We start from the raw sequence: 15,495 nt of genomic DNA on the forward strand, positions 1-15,495 counted from the left end.
CACTTGTACACCAACAAATCAACACTTGGAGGGAAATAGTTGTAAAAAGTGATCGATAAAATATACAGTAGAGTTCTGAAGAGTTTTCGCCGATCGTGCTTAAGATGAATATTCTACAAAGCATCTTAAATATTTCATGAGTAATATTATAACATAATAAACAACCGCCGACGATTTTACACAGTTATCGGGACATGATCATACAAAAAAGAAAACAAACTGAGGAGGAAAAGATCATTAACTAACATTTCAAAGCCATATTCTAATCCTTTAGTTTCCTCCTTTTCTTTGTGTAGGCCAACAAACTTGATCAACTGATTTGGAATTCTCCGCTAGCGTGGACTTCTTTAACTCTCTTATCGTATTCATCCTCGCTGTCCTCCTCCTCCTCCGCTTCTTGCTCTTCGTTCCCTTGCCTGCCTCCTCTGTCGTCCTGCTCTTCGTCCTCCGTCCACCCGAATCCCGCCACGGGCGTGGTCGACGGCGGCGGCGTCCGCGCCTCCGTCACGATCTTCATGATCTCCTCGACACTCTGAAGGGAGTAAATCGGGGCGGTGTTGTCTCTCTTATAGTATACTGCTTGTGCAGTTTCAGTTAGCTCCCTAGGCAAGTTCTTTAGGAACCAGGGGTGGTTTCTAATTTCCCTTATTGTTATCCTCTGTGAGAGACAAAACGAGGTTCCGACAATTAACAAACTAATTTTTGACACATGACACCGCATGGAGGTTGAAAGTATCGAAAGAGTTGGTAAAAGTTAGCAAATATGAATGTTGATCCTAACGAGAAATTAGTTGGGCATTTTAATATAAGCCATGGCGGTCGCGCACGAAATTGATTCATATAAGCATCGTTTCAACATGTACCTTTGCTGGGTGAGGGACGAAGATACGAGATAGGAGCTGCCTGCAATCCTGCGATAGGTGGACGTAGTCTGGTATTTTGTATTGAATCGACATTATCCTCTGCAATCGAAGAACAGTTCAGTGTCAAAAAGCGTAGCGAGAATTTTGTCCATAAAGATAGAATATCATTTAATAGATCTCGCTTCGACGGAGGAAGGAAGATGAGATTTTAAAAGAAATTTACCTGAATGGTCTTTCTGAAATTCCTAGGATCGTCGGGGTCCTCAAAAGGATAAGCTCCCACCAGCATTACATACAGGGTTACTCCGCAGGACCATACATCCGCCAACTACATCAGCGAACAATCACTCATCAGTGATCCAAGAGGAACACTATAAAGAGGCATATACTATATTTAAAGAATTTAAACAAATAACAAACAACAACATCATATTTTGTCCTTTTTACCTTTTACTAACATTTTGTAGTACCTAAAGAATGAGGCTGAATGACCCATTTTAACTTGCAAAACACGCAAACCAAGCATCATTAGTGCATAATTGTTAAATATTTTACATTGGAACGATTTTTATCGCGCTCTCAACTCTATCATTTTTCAAATTGTTGCTCCACTTAAAATATCCACTGGCTATATACATCTTGCCTTGAATCTGCTAGCGTATTACGCTAGTTCTCCATGTTCAAATAATTGTCATTGAAATTAATGTGATATGCTCACAAGTTACCGACTATTTCTAGTGCAAGTGACAAAGGATTTGATGGTTAGTATCCAAGGTCCTAAGTTCGAATCCTAGTTAATTCATTTTTCTAACTAAGTTTTTTTCTAAATAAAATAAACGAAGCGGGTAGCATGCTTCTTATCTCTCAGAAAAAAGATATGCTCACAGGTTACAAATTTAGTCGCACATGAATTAACAATTGATAGGGTAGAGAATGGATATGCGCGATTGGGATATGCTACTTATCTCTCTCAAAAAAAAAAAGATATGCTCACAGGTTACAGATTTAGTCGCACATGGATTAACAATTAATAGGGTAGAGAATGGATATGCGCGATTGGGAATGGAAAATAGACTCAATTTTTGAAAAAATCGTCATGCTAACTCCAAGGTAGATAGGACCTTTCATGGGCCTTTCTTTAAGCCCAATAAATCAGAAAAGAGATGCAATCTGATATTTGAACTTGGGTCGCAATCAGGACGTAAAATATTTTTCACCAACTTCATTAGCAGCCGGAGATATTTTGAGTTGGGAGGAGATCCCAATCAGAGCTGGGACACCTTCCTGATGATTGAAAATTCAATGGTGACGTCTTTTAAGAGAATCAATGGTGACGTCTTTTAAGAGAATCCAAAAACCAAATAATGAGACTCCTGTGTGTGCAGTTTGTCAAAAGCAGGTCCACTGAAGACTACGACTGCTTCTACCAAGACATTAACGTGGCCTTAACAGTCGTACATTATGATGGTGATGCCGACATGGGGACCCACCATTTTGACTCAGCATGTGCGTAACGTATTACGGCAATTTTAGCTCTCTCTCTCTTCTTCTTCTTCTTTTTTCTTTTCTTTTTTTTTTTTTAATTTTTTGACGTGGGTGAAAGCTCCATAGCTATTTTCCATCACCATGACGTAACATTACACAACTAAATTAGAATTGAAAGAACAAATAAGGCCGGGCTTCTAAATGTTACTGCAATTTAAGGTATTATCAGTAACTATTCGATAAAATTATGAAATTATTACTTTTCTCAAGTCTAAACTGAACATGTCAAAATGTCCATTCGCAGGCCCATCGGTATACACGAAATTATACCTCAAGTTGTAACTCCGCGAATTCCAGGATAGATTGTTAAATCCAAGTAAACTATACTACTCTCGAAGTCTCGATCCAAAATGTGACACACACTAAAGGTAGACAAAATTTGACTCGTGGAACACATGTGGAAGACCCATAAGGGGACACGTCAACATGTTTCATTTACCTATCTTAATTTTCTCTCTCAAAAAAAAAAAACTATCTTAATTTTCCACGGAAAGGGAACTAACCCTAGCCAAACTGAAACAACTCTCTCCATACGATGGGAAATGCGCAAAAATAAATATCCTACAGTTTTGAATTGGTGCACAATTATGGGTGCAATTGGTTGGTAGGTGTAACAATGGTTCGTTTTCATGAGTAGGCCATGCAAATACCCCCACTGGAGGGACTAAAATTCACTCCGAATTCAATCTTAGAGGACTTACATCATCCTAATCGCATATTTTTTAATTCAAGAACTAAAAATTCAATAGCAATATATATATATATATATATATATATATATCTGGCCTTTCACACTTTCCCTCAACTGTTGGAATAACTCAATTCCTTCCTACCTTTCTAATCTACAACAATACCAAAAAAATAAGAGAGAGAGAGAGAGAGAGAGAGAGAGAGAGAGAGAGAGACCACCCAACAACCTACCACCAACCCGTCCAAACCCAATCCGAAGCTGCTGTGACATGTGGCTTTGTCCATGTGGGACCCGTTCACATGGAGTCCACGTGTCAGCATCACAACCAGTGATACGATAAATGCTACGTTAATTGATAATTCATTTTAAAAAAAAGATTTTGAACGGCGCGGTGAGGCCCAGTGCATAGAAAAATTTTAGAAAGCAACAGATATACTAGTAACGTGATGTAATAAATTAATTAAAAAAAATTTTAAAAAAATATATCCCATCACAATTATAAAAAACTATTTTTATTATATTTTTATTTAAAAAAAATAAATACGAACCAAATATGATAGCGTAGAATTCCTCCTGTGCGTGCGAATGGAGTTTAACGAGATTACGGCACTCTCAGCGGATAATAAGCACGTGTGAAGTCCACGTAACAGTCCCACGAAGGACGACCAACACCCGTGCGCCGGGTGCACGACACACCACGTACGCCGCGTTAGCATCTCATCTTCGTTCTCAATCCAACGGTGGCGCACTGATGCACCATTACACCAGGTGCACGGATAATTTACGGAAATAAAAAGGGTAAGCACGAAATTACGAAACTGACCTTGCCATCGTACTCGCGTCGCTGGAGCACTTCGGGGGCGATATACGCCGGCGTCCCCACCGTCGATTTCGGCCTCGAGTGGAGCAGCGACGACTATTCAATTTTTTAAAAAAAAAATATAAAAATTAATTAATTATATAAAATAAAAAAAATTAAATATATCTTTTCGAAATTTTAAAAATTATTAAAAATAAATGGAACCTTCGAGTAACCGAAGTCGCAAATCTTAAGGCGGGGCGCGGGGTTCCCATCCAAGAGAGTGTTCTCGAGCTTCAAATCTCGATGACATATTTGCTAAAAAAATGAAAGTCAAATTATTTAAAAGATTTTACTATTTTATGAAATAAATTCAATTTTGGATATTATGGATTTTGTTTGTTTTTTTTTTTTTTCTACCATGAAATGGCAGTAGCTGACGCCGCATATTAGCTGCTGAAAAAAATATCTCGCCTGTGAAAAAAATATAAATAAATTAAGAGAGAGTTTTACTAAAATTAGACTAGAAAATTGGGAAATTAACAATAGTAATAATAATGAGGCAAAAGTGCACAGGGACCCCTCAACTATCCTATTTACACATCGTCTACGTTATGTAATTTAAATTTTTTTTTCTTTAAATTAAGCTACAGATGCAGTTAATGGAAGAGTAAATTGGTTCCATCTTACTAATTCGAGTGCTTTTTCAGCTGATAATAATACAGAAAACTCAAAATTGCATTACATTTTACCAGATAATGGCAAGAAATAAGCTCGTTAATTTTAATGAACTTTTAATTCAAATTTAGTAAAATTACTCGAATCAAATCGAGGGAGCAAATTTAAATGGCGTATAGTTAGGGGGGTTTTCCGTGCTTTTTTTTTTTTTTTTTTTACCAAAATCGTCGTACCTCGTCTTCGCTGAACCTCCCAGCGGTGCAGATCCGATCGAAGAGCTCGCCCCCCGCGGCGTACTCCATCACGATCGCGAGATGCGTCGGCGTGAGCACGACCTAAAACCAAATCACAAAACCCTAATCACCCCCCAAAATCGAAACCCCGAACCGCGATCGAAATTGGAAACCCTGTGAAAATTTGCGGATCCCGAACCTCTTTGAACCGGATGATGTTCGGATGCCGCAGCGATCGGTGGTTGATGATCTCCCTCGCCACGTTCTCGTCGATCTGCGGGGGGGGAGGGGGGGAAGGGACACACGAAGAGCACGAGGGATCAGGGCCGTAGGATCGAGAATCGAGGGGCGAAATGAGTCGATCGGAACCCTAGTTTTTGTTGCCGTGGTTGTTACTTACCTTTTGGCCCCTAGGGATGTACTTCATGGCGACGAGCTCCTTCGTCTCCTTGTGGCGCATGAGGCGCGCGACGCCGAAGTTGCCCGCGCCGAGGTCCTTCAGGAGCTCGTACTTGTCCATGGCGATCGAAAGGGGAGGAGGTCGAAGCTGGGAGAGAGAGAGAGAGAGAGAGAGAGAGAGAGAGAGAGAGAGAGAGAGAGAGGCGAGGGGAGTGGTTAGGGTTTCGGAGAGTTTGGAGGAGGAAGAAGACGAAGTAGAGAGAGAGAGAGAAATTTGATACGATACGATGCGGAGACAAGAGGGTGCGGTATAATTTAGACGGGTGGGGTTTTCAGTGAGAGAGAGAGAGAGAGAGAGAGAGAGAGCGCACGTGCGAGAGAGGAAGGGGAGAGAGAGAGCACGTGCGAGAGGAGAAGGGAGAATTTGGTGACGCGGGAATAGGGGGGCAATTATATCCTGCACCGGGTGTATAAACATCTCATACACCACACCTCTGAAAAGCTGTCACAGAGGTCTAAAAAATCGAAATATCACTCACTTAGTCACTTAACAATCGCCTCATTTTTTACCCCTTACCATTATTAAGATTATGTAATGCTTTAAATTTTTAGATCTCGTATTTGGCACGTTGAATTTGAATTCTAAAACACTAATAATTAAAAATTGATAAAAATGTATAGACTTTATTTAATGGGTTAATTTCATAGGAGCCCTCACACCAACCCCTAATTACATGGATACCCTCCAAAAATTCTTAATATCAAAAATACCCTTCAAATTTAGTAAAATTATCAAAACTACCCTTATTACCTATATTTTAAAAAAATATGGTTAAAATACCCATTTTACCCCTCTCACTCTTACAACAATTATAATATATATTTTATTACCAAGATAATATACTTTTACTATAAGTATTTTTCTAGTTTAATTTAATTAATTTAATATGTCTTCATTTTAACTAGTTTAATATGTCTATATTTTATTTCATTTAACTAGTATATATTCATTTTATTTGTTTAATTACAAATGGAATAATTAGATACTTTTTGTTAGATTTATTTTAAGATTTTTATATTGTTTTAGATGTAGTTTGAAAATTCTTTATTGTAGCTTTAATTTATATTACTATGAGTTTTTTTTCATATTTGTCTTTTTATAGTTTACTTTGATTATTTTTTAAATCTTTCTATTATGTTATATATAGTTTGATAGTTTTCTATTTTATCTTTGAAAATTTTTTTTGATAGTTTTCTATTTTAAATGAAAAAATAATTAAAATAATCAAAGTAAACTATAAAAAGACAAATATGAAAAAAAACTCATAGTCATAATTTTTTTGAAAAAATAATCAAATTAAACTGTAAATAAAAAACAAATTAAATTAAACTAAAAAATACTTATAAAAAAATATGTATTATAATTGTTGTAAGAGTGAGAGGGGTAAAACTGGTATTTTGGCCATATTTTTTCTGAAATTCAAGTAACATGGGTAGTTTTGATAATTTTACTAAATTTGGAGGGTAATTTTGATATTAATAATTTTTGAAGGGTATCCATGTAATTAGGAGTTGGTGAGAGGGTACCTATGAAATTAACCCTTATTTAATTTATCAACCATTTCGAATCAACTATCCTACCTGTTAAAATTTTGATTTTAGTATCAACCTTTCAATTTATTTTATTTGAACTAATCAATAGTATTTTGACCTTAAAATTTGAATTGGTCATTTATTTTAACAAATTTAATTAGTTTACTCCACATAATTTTTATAACATAATTACATTTATAATTATAGTTTATTAACGTAACTACCTTAAATTTTGAAATAAAAATATTAATGACCGACTTAAATCAAATAAAGTAAAAAATTGTATAATAAGTGAAAATTTTAAATGTTTAGATATTCAGCTCAAAATGATTAATAATTTATAGGAAAAACTTCAAATACTCCTGTGGTTTCACACTTTCTCACTTCAGTATCATGTGGTTTAAAGTATATCAAATTAGTACCATGTGATTTCGCACTTTCTCACTTTAGTACCCTATGGTTTCAAGTGTATCAAGTTAGTATCTTGTGATTTTGTACTTTCTCACTTTATTACCTTATGGTTTAACATTTCGTTAAATTATATATCCCGAAATGGATAATAAAAAGAGAAAATTGAAACCACTGGGAACTAACTTGATACAAAAATAAAATCATAAGGTACTAACTTGATACACATAAAACCACAGGGTACTAAAGTGAGAAAGTGCGAAATCATAGAATACTAACTTGATACACTTTAAACCACGGGAGGCTAAAGTGAAAAAGTACGAAACCACACGTGGTATTTGAAGTTTCCCCTAATTCATATAAGTTTCCTACAATTTTATCTTAAAAATCGAAAGTGGTGCATGAGGCATACAGATGCACCGGGTGCAGGGAAATTTCTAGGGATATAGATTGCCGCGTCAGCGGGCTTAGATCGGATCGGACACAGAGGCGTCTTTCTTATTTCATTTTATTTTATTTGTTTAATAAATCATTCTTTCATGATGTACAAAAATTGAATCATTGCGAGGATCATGCTAACTCGAGCTCGATTTCTTAGTTCGATAATGTGAAAAGAAGAGTATGCTAAACAAATATTTTTACTTATTCGATTGTAAGAATACGGTTATGAAACATACATGTGCGTGATAGAGACCAAATTGAGATTTTTGATGGTCTAGTGCAAACTAAAATAGCCAAATTTTTGATAAATCGAAAAGGAGTCTAAAGCTCCTCTTTGAACCCTCTATACAATTTTTGGCCTTTGGTAGAATATCGAAATATAGAAAGAAAAAAAAAATTGCTCATTGGACTCGTCAATGCATCTATTCGGTAAGAACGCGTGATTACAATCTCAATGCATGATGATGCTATTACCAGAGATTAAGACCTATAAATTTTTCGAATCTAATTTTTTTTATAAATAAAATTTAATTAGTTTAATGAATCTGATCCTGACTATAGGGTCTAAAGAGTGGTGGGGCTCGAGCTTGCTATGTCGACCTTGAATAATAAAATTAAAAAACTAAAACTAAATTAAATTAAATTAATTTAAATTAAATTGATAAAAAATTGATTGAGGAGGAGTACAAGGAATGGGAGAGGTGAGGGGTGGTGGTCGCGTGGGGTGCACAGTAAACCCACCCGGGCCCTGCGCCATGGGGAAATGGGTTGGCTCCTGGGGATGGCATTGACCAACGATATTTTTTTCACTTTATTCTATCATATTTTATTTCGTGCAGAGCCTGCGCGTATGTAAAATCGTGCTTGTTTTGCTCTGTCGAAGTTTCTACAAAAGTGTTGATATAAATATTGAAAAAAAATTTTCACTTAAATTTATTCAGTAAATTTGATTGTGATTAAAATAAAAGTTCTAAATTAGAGCATCTGATTGCGAAGAGTAATGTTAAATCTTGATCGACTCCTTTGGTTAAATCTAAAAAATGGTATTCAAGTATTGTATAATTTGGCCTATTTGTTTTAAATATTTTTAAGAGAGAGGATAGGGGGTGGTGTATCTGACAAGCTTAGCATGTGCCATGTCTACACATACTACTTGTTCTAATGTTTTATTTTAAGGTACGTAGTAGTGGGAGATTGTATTATATTTTATGTAATGTGGATATAAATATGAGAAACAGGGTACTTACGAACGGTTTCTGTAGTCTTATAGATTATTTTATTTAGTATTATATAATATTGCTGTACTATTAAATATTAAATATTCTTTTTAATGAAGTGGTTTGACACTTAAATGGGCTGTTGAGAGAGAGAGAGAGAGAGAGAGAGAGAGAGAGAGAGAGAGAGCATCTAATTTGAAAAGCCTGGTTGTGAGTTTATCCCTGCTAGGTGAAATTTTACTTATTTGAGTAGCACTGATTAAAAAGATAATAATAATATTTTTATTAGAATTGCTTTATACCTTTCTATTTTCATTGCAAATAAAAGCGTCGATCTAAAGCTTCTGCTTTTGATGCTCATTTCAGCTTCTTATTACAACAAAACAATAAATTTTTTGCTCGTCAAATATCTGACTTCTATGTTTCAAAAGTTAGGCCAAACAAGCATTTAAGCTTTCGTAAGCTTAAATAGCATGAATAAGTACAAAATTTATTAAATCTAATTAAATTCAATTAGTCAATAGTGATCAATTTCAATAAATTTATTTGTCGTTACTAAATTTTGAAAGAAATATCATCACCCTTATATAGAAAGGTAAGTGAGGCCCATATTTCATGTGATCACATGGGCATAATAAATTAAGGTCAACACTTTGATTTATTACCAGGCAACATTCAGCAGAGGACAATAAAAGCCACGCTAGCAAGCTAGAAGGGATTCATTCATCACCAAACATTGACCATGCTACATTAATCCTCAGTGATAAATAGGACACAAAAAAAAAAAAACTGTGTTTATAATATATAACCCAAAAAGAAAGGATATTAAAAAACAAAAAAGGAAAAAGGATTAAACCTTTAGATAACTGAGAAGCCACATCAAATTTACATCGATCAATATCCAACTTCATGAAACTCAGAATCCTAATTTCCTTTTGGTACTAAGTGCAGAATCGCTTTTCGGCGTGATTGTTCTTCCAAATTAAGAGGATAGAATAGAATAAGACTGTTTTTCTCGAGGAATAGTTTTGAAAATGGCGAATATAGCAATCACACGAAGAGGCAGGGATAGAAGAAAGAATTTCAAAGAGGGAGGTGGATAGCTAAAACTTTTAACTCATATTTTGGAAATTTGACAGAAAAACTAACATGCATATCATTTGATTATTCACGGGGATAACATGTAAATAACCAAAGATTTAGGGGCTCAGTCAGTTACGGAAAGATTTCCAGGGTTAGATATGCAAAAATACAATCTAATGTACAGTGGATTTGAGCTGTAAATTCATGGGCATGCAGGTATGAAACCACATTAGCTCACTTTAACCAGGTGAAGATTTTTACCGGTCCAACGGTTGCAAAAATGCCGTGGTCTTTTCTCGGCCATTATCCAAGACTGATTAGCAATCTCGAGAACATATGGATCGTCATATATCAGTTTTCTCACTAGATGCACCCACGTGGTCACCAATGGCGGATTTAGCATTGGCGTCCATATCGCCAGATACCTCATTTTTTGGTTCTGGATCCATTACTTGATTCTCTGGTTTTCCTTCATTCATTCCTCCACTATCACAAGCAGCCTCGGTTAATGGTCCAAGGGCATGCTCTGATGAAACTTGAGCTCCGCCAGCACCATTTGAAACAGTTTTGTTCTCATCAGCTTCGGTTGCTTCTGTAACCACTGAATTACTAACAGTTGGTTGATCATTTGCTTTTGACTCATCCAAATCCTTTGTATCCGCATCACCAACCTCTTTGGTTAACGACTCATCCACATTAATGGATGCAGGACCATTACCGTTACCCTGCTTGGTGTTATCTTGCGAGTTGCTAATCTTTGTGGTGCTGACTGTTTGTTCAATTGCCTGTTCTGGTGCCTGCACTTCTTGGTTTTTTTCTTTCAGTGAAGTCGATGAGGTTCCTGAATTTACTACTGGGGGTGAAGGAGCAGTAACAGGCCGGACATGCCGAGCATTTAGAGGTTGTTTTATATTTATGGTAGCTGCTAAAGACGGTTTAAGAGTTGCCACTGAACTGGAAAGGTTTAATCCTCGGGGCCTAATATGAAAGGCGCTCTTTGATTGTGCAGCTTTCAACAGGGAGGCGGCAGTGGAAGGAGTGGCGATCCGGCCCCCCGCAGCAAAGGCTGCCGCTTGTATCAAAGGATTGGGGCCGATGGAAGAAGCTTTTGTGTTAGAGGCTGCTTGTTTCTTTGAGGTGTTTAGGGGTTTGATTAGAGGGTTTAGAGTTTTCTGAGGCACCAATGGCTTTGCAGACTGCAGGAGTTGGTTAAGTGGGTGAGGGGTCGAAGATGGTGTTGCCTCGGATAATGTAGCTGACATTGTGGAACTACCTTGAGAGGTTAAATTTGTTGCACCTGTTTCGAATAATTGAAACAACTTTTTCATAAGGTTAGTACACAATTTTATGCAGATATACTGATCTCACAAACAAGCTACCCATGTCGAGAGAAAGACGGAGAAAGAGAACCCTGGTTAGAGTAATACTGACCTGATAAGAAAGTTGGCAAGCTTCCCGTCATTGGCATATTGATGGCCAATGAGAGTGCCTTTTGTGCAGCCTTTCTTTCCTCAGAGCTAGCTAAACTGCTAGATTTATTCCCGTTGTTTTGGTTTAGAGATGCCTGGCGTTTGATGACACCCCATCTCTGGACATTCAGCAAATAGCATGTCTTTGGTAATAGGACTCAATAGGAGACAGTAGTTAGAACAGGCAAAAACTTGGTAATAACTATCCAAGAACATTAGCAGTTTAAGTTCCACGAAAAAATCCTTCTCTTCATCACATTACACACATTCTCCTGCGCTCTCTCGTTGATGCAGTATAATGTTCTAAAAGAAACTAAAATGTGCCACTAACTTTTCCATGGTCCAAGAGAGTGAGTGACTTTTTCATCTTCCAATAGCAATCTCTCACGAGAAAAGATGCATTTTTTCAAAAAAAAAAAAAAAAAAAAAAAAAAAAAAAAAAAAAAAAAAAAAAAAAAAAAAAAAAAAACCTTCTAGAGAACTTGGTGAGTAACAATAATATAAATTGGGCTGATTTTTGTCCTGTTATGAAAATTTTGGCCATATATATAATATGATTTCAGTGTAAATGCGACAGCACCGATGTGAGAAGGATGATTTAAAAAAAAAAATGCTAGATATCCTATAATCTAAAGATAACTTGGATGCTAGAACCATCATTCTGAAATTTTGTATCAGATTATCAAATTTCAGCTACTTCCCTAACATAGCACTAAAAATTTCACAACTACAGATTAGATCAATGTAAACACAAGAAATAACAGATCCATCAACTTTGGCCCAAATGTAAGCAAAGATACTGGGCGGTAGTACCTGAGACAACTGCGAAGGTGTTCTGTCATGCTTAAAATCCCCTTTTAATATACTAGCCCAATTACCTTCGCCACACTTCTGAACAGCAGCTATTAATTCCATATCCTCCTCTTTGGTCCATAGTTTCCTCTTCTTCTTGGGGGGTCCACTTGATGCTGCTGGCCCATTACCATCCAATTCTTCAGCAGTTGTTCCAACTGGTAGGGACTGTTTTTGATCAGGTATGTTTTGGGCTAACGGGGCTTCGGCATTTGTACTAATGGGGCCCGGTTCAGAGCCCGAAGAACATAGAACCTGTTAGTGTATTTAACAATAACATCATAAAGCCATTAGTCACGTGTAATCTCGCAAAGGTTACGTCTACTAAGTACTGGCTAAGTGGCTATTTGGAAAGAGAACTTTGTATTTATTGTAGGTTATGAGGATCCTAAGGATCTATCTAAACCTATCAAATAGCTGTAACGTTTATCATAATAAGATCTGAGAGGGTGCGAGCGCACATGGACCTACAACTTGTAAAGCAGTTGATTCATCAAATTGAAACCAAACAAGTTAGAATGTTTTGTTGAGGACTAAACCTTGACACAAGCTGCCACCTCAGATGATGTTTCCTCATCAGCAACAGGAACAGCTTCTACTTCAAATTCCAGATCACTTTCATCATCCTGAATTAACAATGAACAAAGTAATATTATTGATCACGATAAAGCTATATGCATACCAATACAGCCTGATTTGCCAATACCCATAACAAAGAGAAAATAAGATTGATTCTCTCTTTTGATTCAGAAATAAGAAAATTTTTACACACCAAATTATGCAATAAGAAAGTGATAAATTGGAACACAAGGTGTTAAAGTGGAATCCGGTTATACCGCAAGGGGCTATTTAAAGTACTCCTCTATTCAGAAGTTTGAGGTCTGTTTGTATTCATGCACATCTTGTTTAGCATATAAATTATGTTTACTTGGTAATTGGTTGACAGGGAGTAAACTGCATCGTATAGACATTTTAATCTACGTCATTTTCATGAAATGTAGTAAAAGCAAAATGCTAACTTGAACTTTATATATATATATATATATATATATATATATATATAAACCCCTATTTTACAGTTTATCACTGGATAACTTGTTCCAACATCGAAACAAGGTAAAGTTTAAGCATGGTCAATAAATGAGGTAAGACAAAGTTTAACGAACCAAAAGCTCAGCTCCATCATCAATTTTTTCCTGTAATATGTGCTTGTAGGCCAAATGTCTCCATATCATCTGATATTCACAGGCACTAGTAATACCAGTTGAAGTTCTTTTCACAAGTGTATTCCAATCCACTTTCGGACTGGCAAATTGAGAAACTTCCTGGAGAAGAGTAAGAATTGTTGTTGCTGGGTACCTAGAAAAACAGTGTTAATGAAACAACAAGCGGCACTTAGCTACTATATTTTAAATTCTAGAATCGGCAAGACAATTTATCATACAAATGTTGGTTTTTAAAGAAAATTCTGAATACACTGGTGGATACAATGCAACCATAATTCGTATCAAATTTCTTCAGCTCTACAGTCATAAGTTTCTTACCAATTCTATTTAAAACCAAATTATGAATCATCCTACCAGATTATAGGGAATTACCCAAAGCAAGTCCACAATTAATAGATACAAGAACCGAAACCTAGCTCGAGAAAAGGAAAAAAAAAAAGACGAAATGCACGGTAAGCCATTTTGAATTGGCCTTCTCAATTTTTATTATTACTTTTTTTAAGCGACACACTCTCAACTTTTGAAATTTAGTTTTTGAGTGCTTTGATCACATAAATTAGGAATTTTATCAAATCCAACAGTAATTCGGTTAAATTTAACCGCTCTAATCACATTTTATCAAATAAAATGAAACCAATTAACAGCTAATAGATAACAGAACGATCGTATTTAAAAAAATTCTCAAACAAACTAACTAGAATATATCCTCAGAGCATTTTTTACCTCGAGAACACCAGAAAAACCTAGGATTTTCCCATTCGAGGAACCCTAAACAACACCAAAATGGAAGATGCTACGATCGAATCTATGCAATCAATTGAAGCAAGGTAACTAAGCGATTCACGAAGGGACGAGGAAGAGAGGGACCTTTGGAGGAGGAGGGAGACATCGTCCTCGTTAATGGTGGCCTTCTTCTCGGTCGCCATGGCCGAGTTCGGGGGAGGGGGAGAAGTGGAGAGATCGATTTGAGGAGGAGGAGGAGAGCGCGGAGATGAAGCAGAGAGCGAAGTGGAGATCGGCGAACTCGGGCCGGGTCGAGATCACCGGGCCGGGAGTAGGGATCTCGATAGCTACGGATACTCAAAATTTTATATGAACCTGAATCTGAACGGGGCGGTACTCAAAATTTATCTGATACTATAATGATATGATTTCGAATATGGATATTAAAAATAAAAATTTAGCGGATATGAATTTTAGCTGTACTCGATTCGAATCTAAATTTATTTTACATTATATAATATATATATATATATAAATTTGATGTTATATTTAAATTTATATTATAAAAATTTAGATTTAATATAATATATTTTGAAATAATAAAAAGAGAAATATGTGTTTTCGGTCAGATTTTTGGGTTCGGATTCGGGTTCAGATTTTAAATTTTTTAGTCGGGTTTGGCTTTGGACATAAATTTTTAAAATTCGTTAGATTCGGTTTCGGGTTTGGATTCGATTCGGATTCATATTTTTGAAAATCCGTCTTGAATCCGAACCGTTGACGGGAGAAATTGATTACTCCATTGAACCCATTTCGGTTTTGAAGTAACTTAGCCACAACATACGACTATACAAGCGAAAAGTGTAATTATTATTTATATAAATCTGCAACTTTTCAGATAATTTCAAAATAGTTTCTACCAATTTTTCTACTTATTCAAAGTAATAGATTGAAATGTGAATTAATTAGACTTCAAACATGAGATCTCAACTATCAATCATTAACAAACTGTGCTAGATATGGTTTGCTAGAAGAGAGATTTTTTTTTTTTTTTTGAAGTCAAAATTTAGGGGCATATAAACACTAAACTTTAGCGGACTTTTTGCTGAAATAATCTGAAACGTTAGGGGCTTGCATAAAAGTATCCTTTTACATTTGAGTCCGGTCCAAATTGATTAGACCGGGCCGAGTTAGGCCTTTTAGACCACAATTGGGTCGAAGGGGGCCCAAAGGCCCATTAATCGCCCTTTCACTCCTCGTCCCAAACCCGATGAC

General features: G+C 36.1%; 2 protein-coding genes across 3 annotated transcripts; both read right to left on the minus strand.

The window, feature by feature from the left end:
* Window positions 19-5,469, minus strand: LOC109726511 (serine/threonine-protein kinase SAPK7). The gene is made up of 9 exons (XM_020256126.1): window positions 5,210-5,469; window positions 5,009-5,083; window positions 4,810-4,911; window positions 4,319-4,372; window positions 4,124-4,216; window positions 3,923-4,015; window positions 1,087-1,191; window positions 864-962; window positions 19-658 (listed from the first exon to the last, which is right to left on the minus strand). The coding sequence occupies exons 1-9, from the start codon at window positions 5,327-5,329 to the stop codon at window positions 311-313; spliced, it is 1,089 nt and encodes a 362-aa protein (XP_020111715.1). The 5' UTR covers window positions 5,330-5,469; the 3' UTR covers window positions 19-310.
* Window positions 9,693-14,609, minus strand: LOC109726508. 2 transcript variants are annotated; one of them, XM_020256124.1, is made up of 6 exons: window positions 14,365-14,609; window positions 13,438-13,622; window positions 12,811-12,897; window positions 12,233-12,526; window positions 11,382-11,538; window positions 9,693-11,247 (listed from the first exon to the last, which is right to left on the minus strand). In XM_020256124.1, exons 1-6 carry the CDS (start codon window positions 14,384-14,386, stop codon window positions 10,295-10,297), a joined length of 1,698 nt encoding a protein of 565 aa, XP_020111713.1. In that variant the 5' UTR covers window positions 14,387-14,609; the 3' UTR covers window positions 9,693-10,294. The 2 variants fall into 2 exon arrangements, with proteins under 2 accessions (XP_020111713.1, XP_020111712.1); XM_020256123.1 differs by having other exon boundaries at window positions 13,438-13,630.

Source organism: Ananas comosus, linkage group 21 (genome assembly GCF_001540865.1).
Source record: "Ananas comosus cultivar F153 linkage group 21, ASM154086v1, whole genome shotgun sequence".
NCBI classification, from domain to species: domain Eukaryota; kingdom Viridiplantae; phylum Streptophyta; class Magnoliopsida; order Poales; family Bromeliaceae; genus Ananas; species Ananas comosus.

Excerpts from the sequence above, each read along its gene's own strand:
- LOC109726511 (XM_020256126.1), bottom strand. The coding sequence starts at position 5,329 with ATGGACAAGTACGAGCTCCTGAAGGACCTCGGCGCGGGCAACTTCGGC. Across the intron at positions 5,084-5,209 it reads ACATCCCTAGGGGCCAAAAG|ATCGACGAGAACGTGGCGAG; the intron begins GTAAGTAACAAC and ends CCCCCCCCGCAG. Across the intron at positions 4,217-4,318 it reads TCAGCTACTGCCATTTCATG|CAAATATGTCATCGAGATTT; the intron begins GTAGAAAAAAAA and ends TCATTTTTTTAG.
- LOC109726508 (XM_020256123.1), bottom strand. The coding sequence starts at position 14,423 with ATGGCGACCGAGAAGAAGGCCACCATTAACGAGGACGATGTCTCCCTC. Across the intron at positions 11,539-12,232 it reads CACCTTCGCAGTTGTCTCAG|AGATGGGGTGTCATCAAACG; the intron begins GTACTACCGCCC and ends CTGAATGTCCAG. Across the intron at positions 11,248-11,381 it reads CTTGCCAACTTTCTTATCAG|GTGCAACAAATTTAACCTCT; the intron begins GTCAGTATTACT and ends TATTCGAAACAG.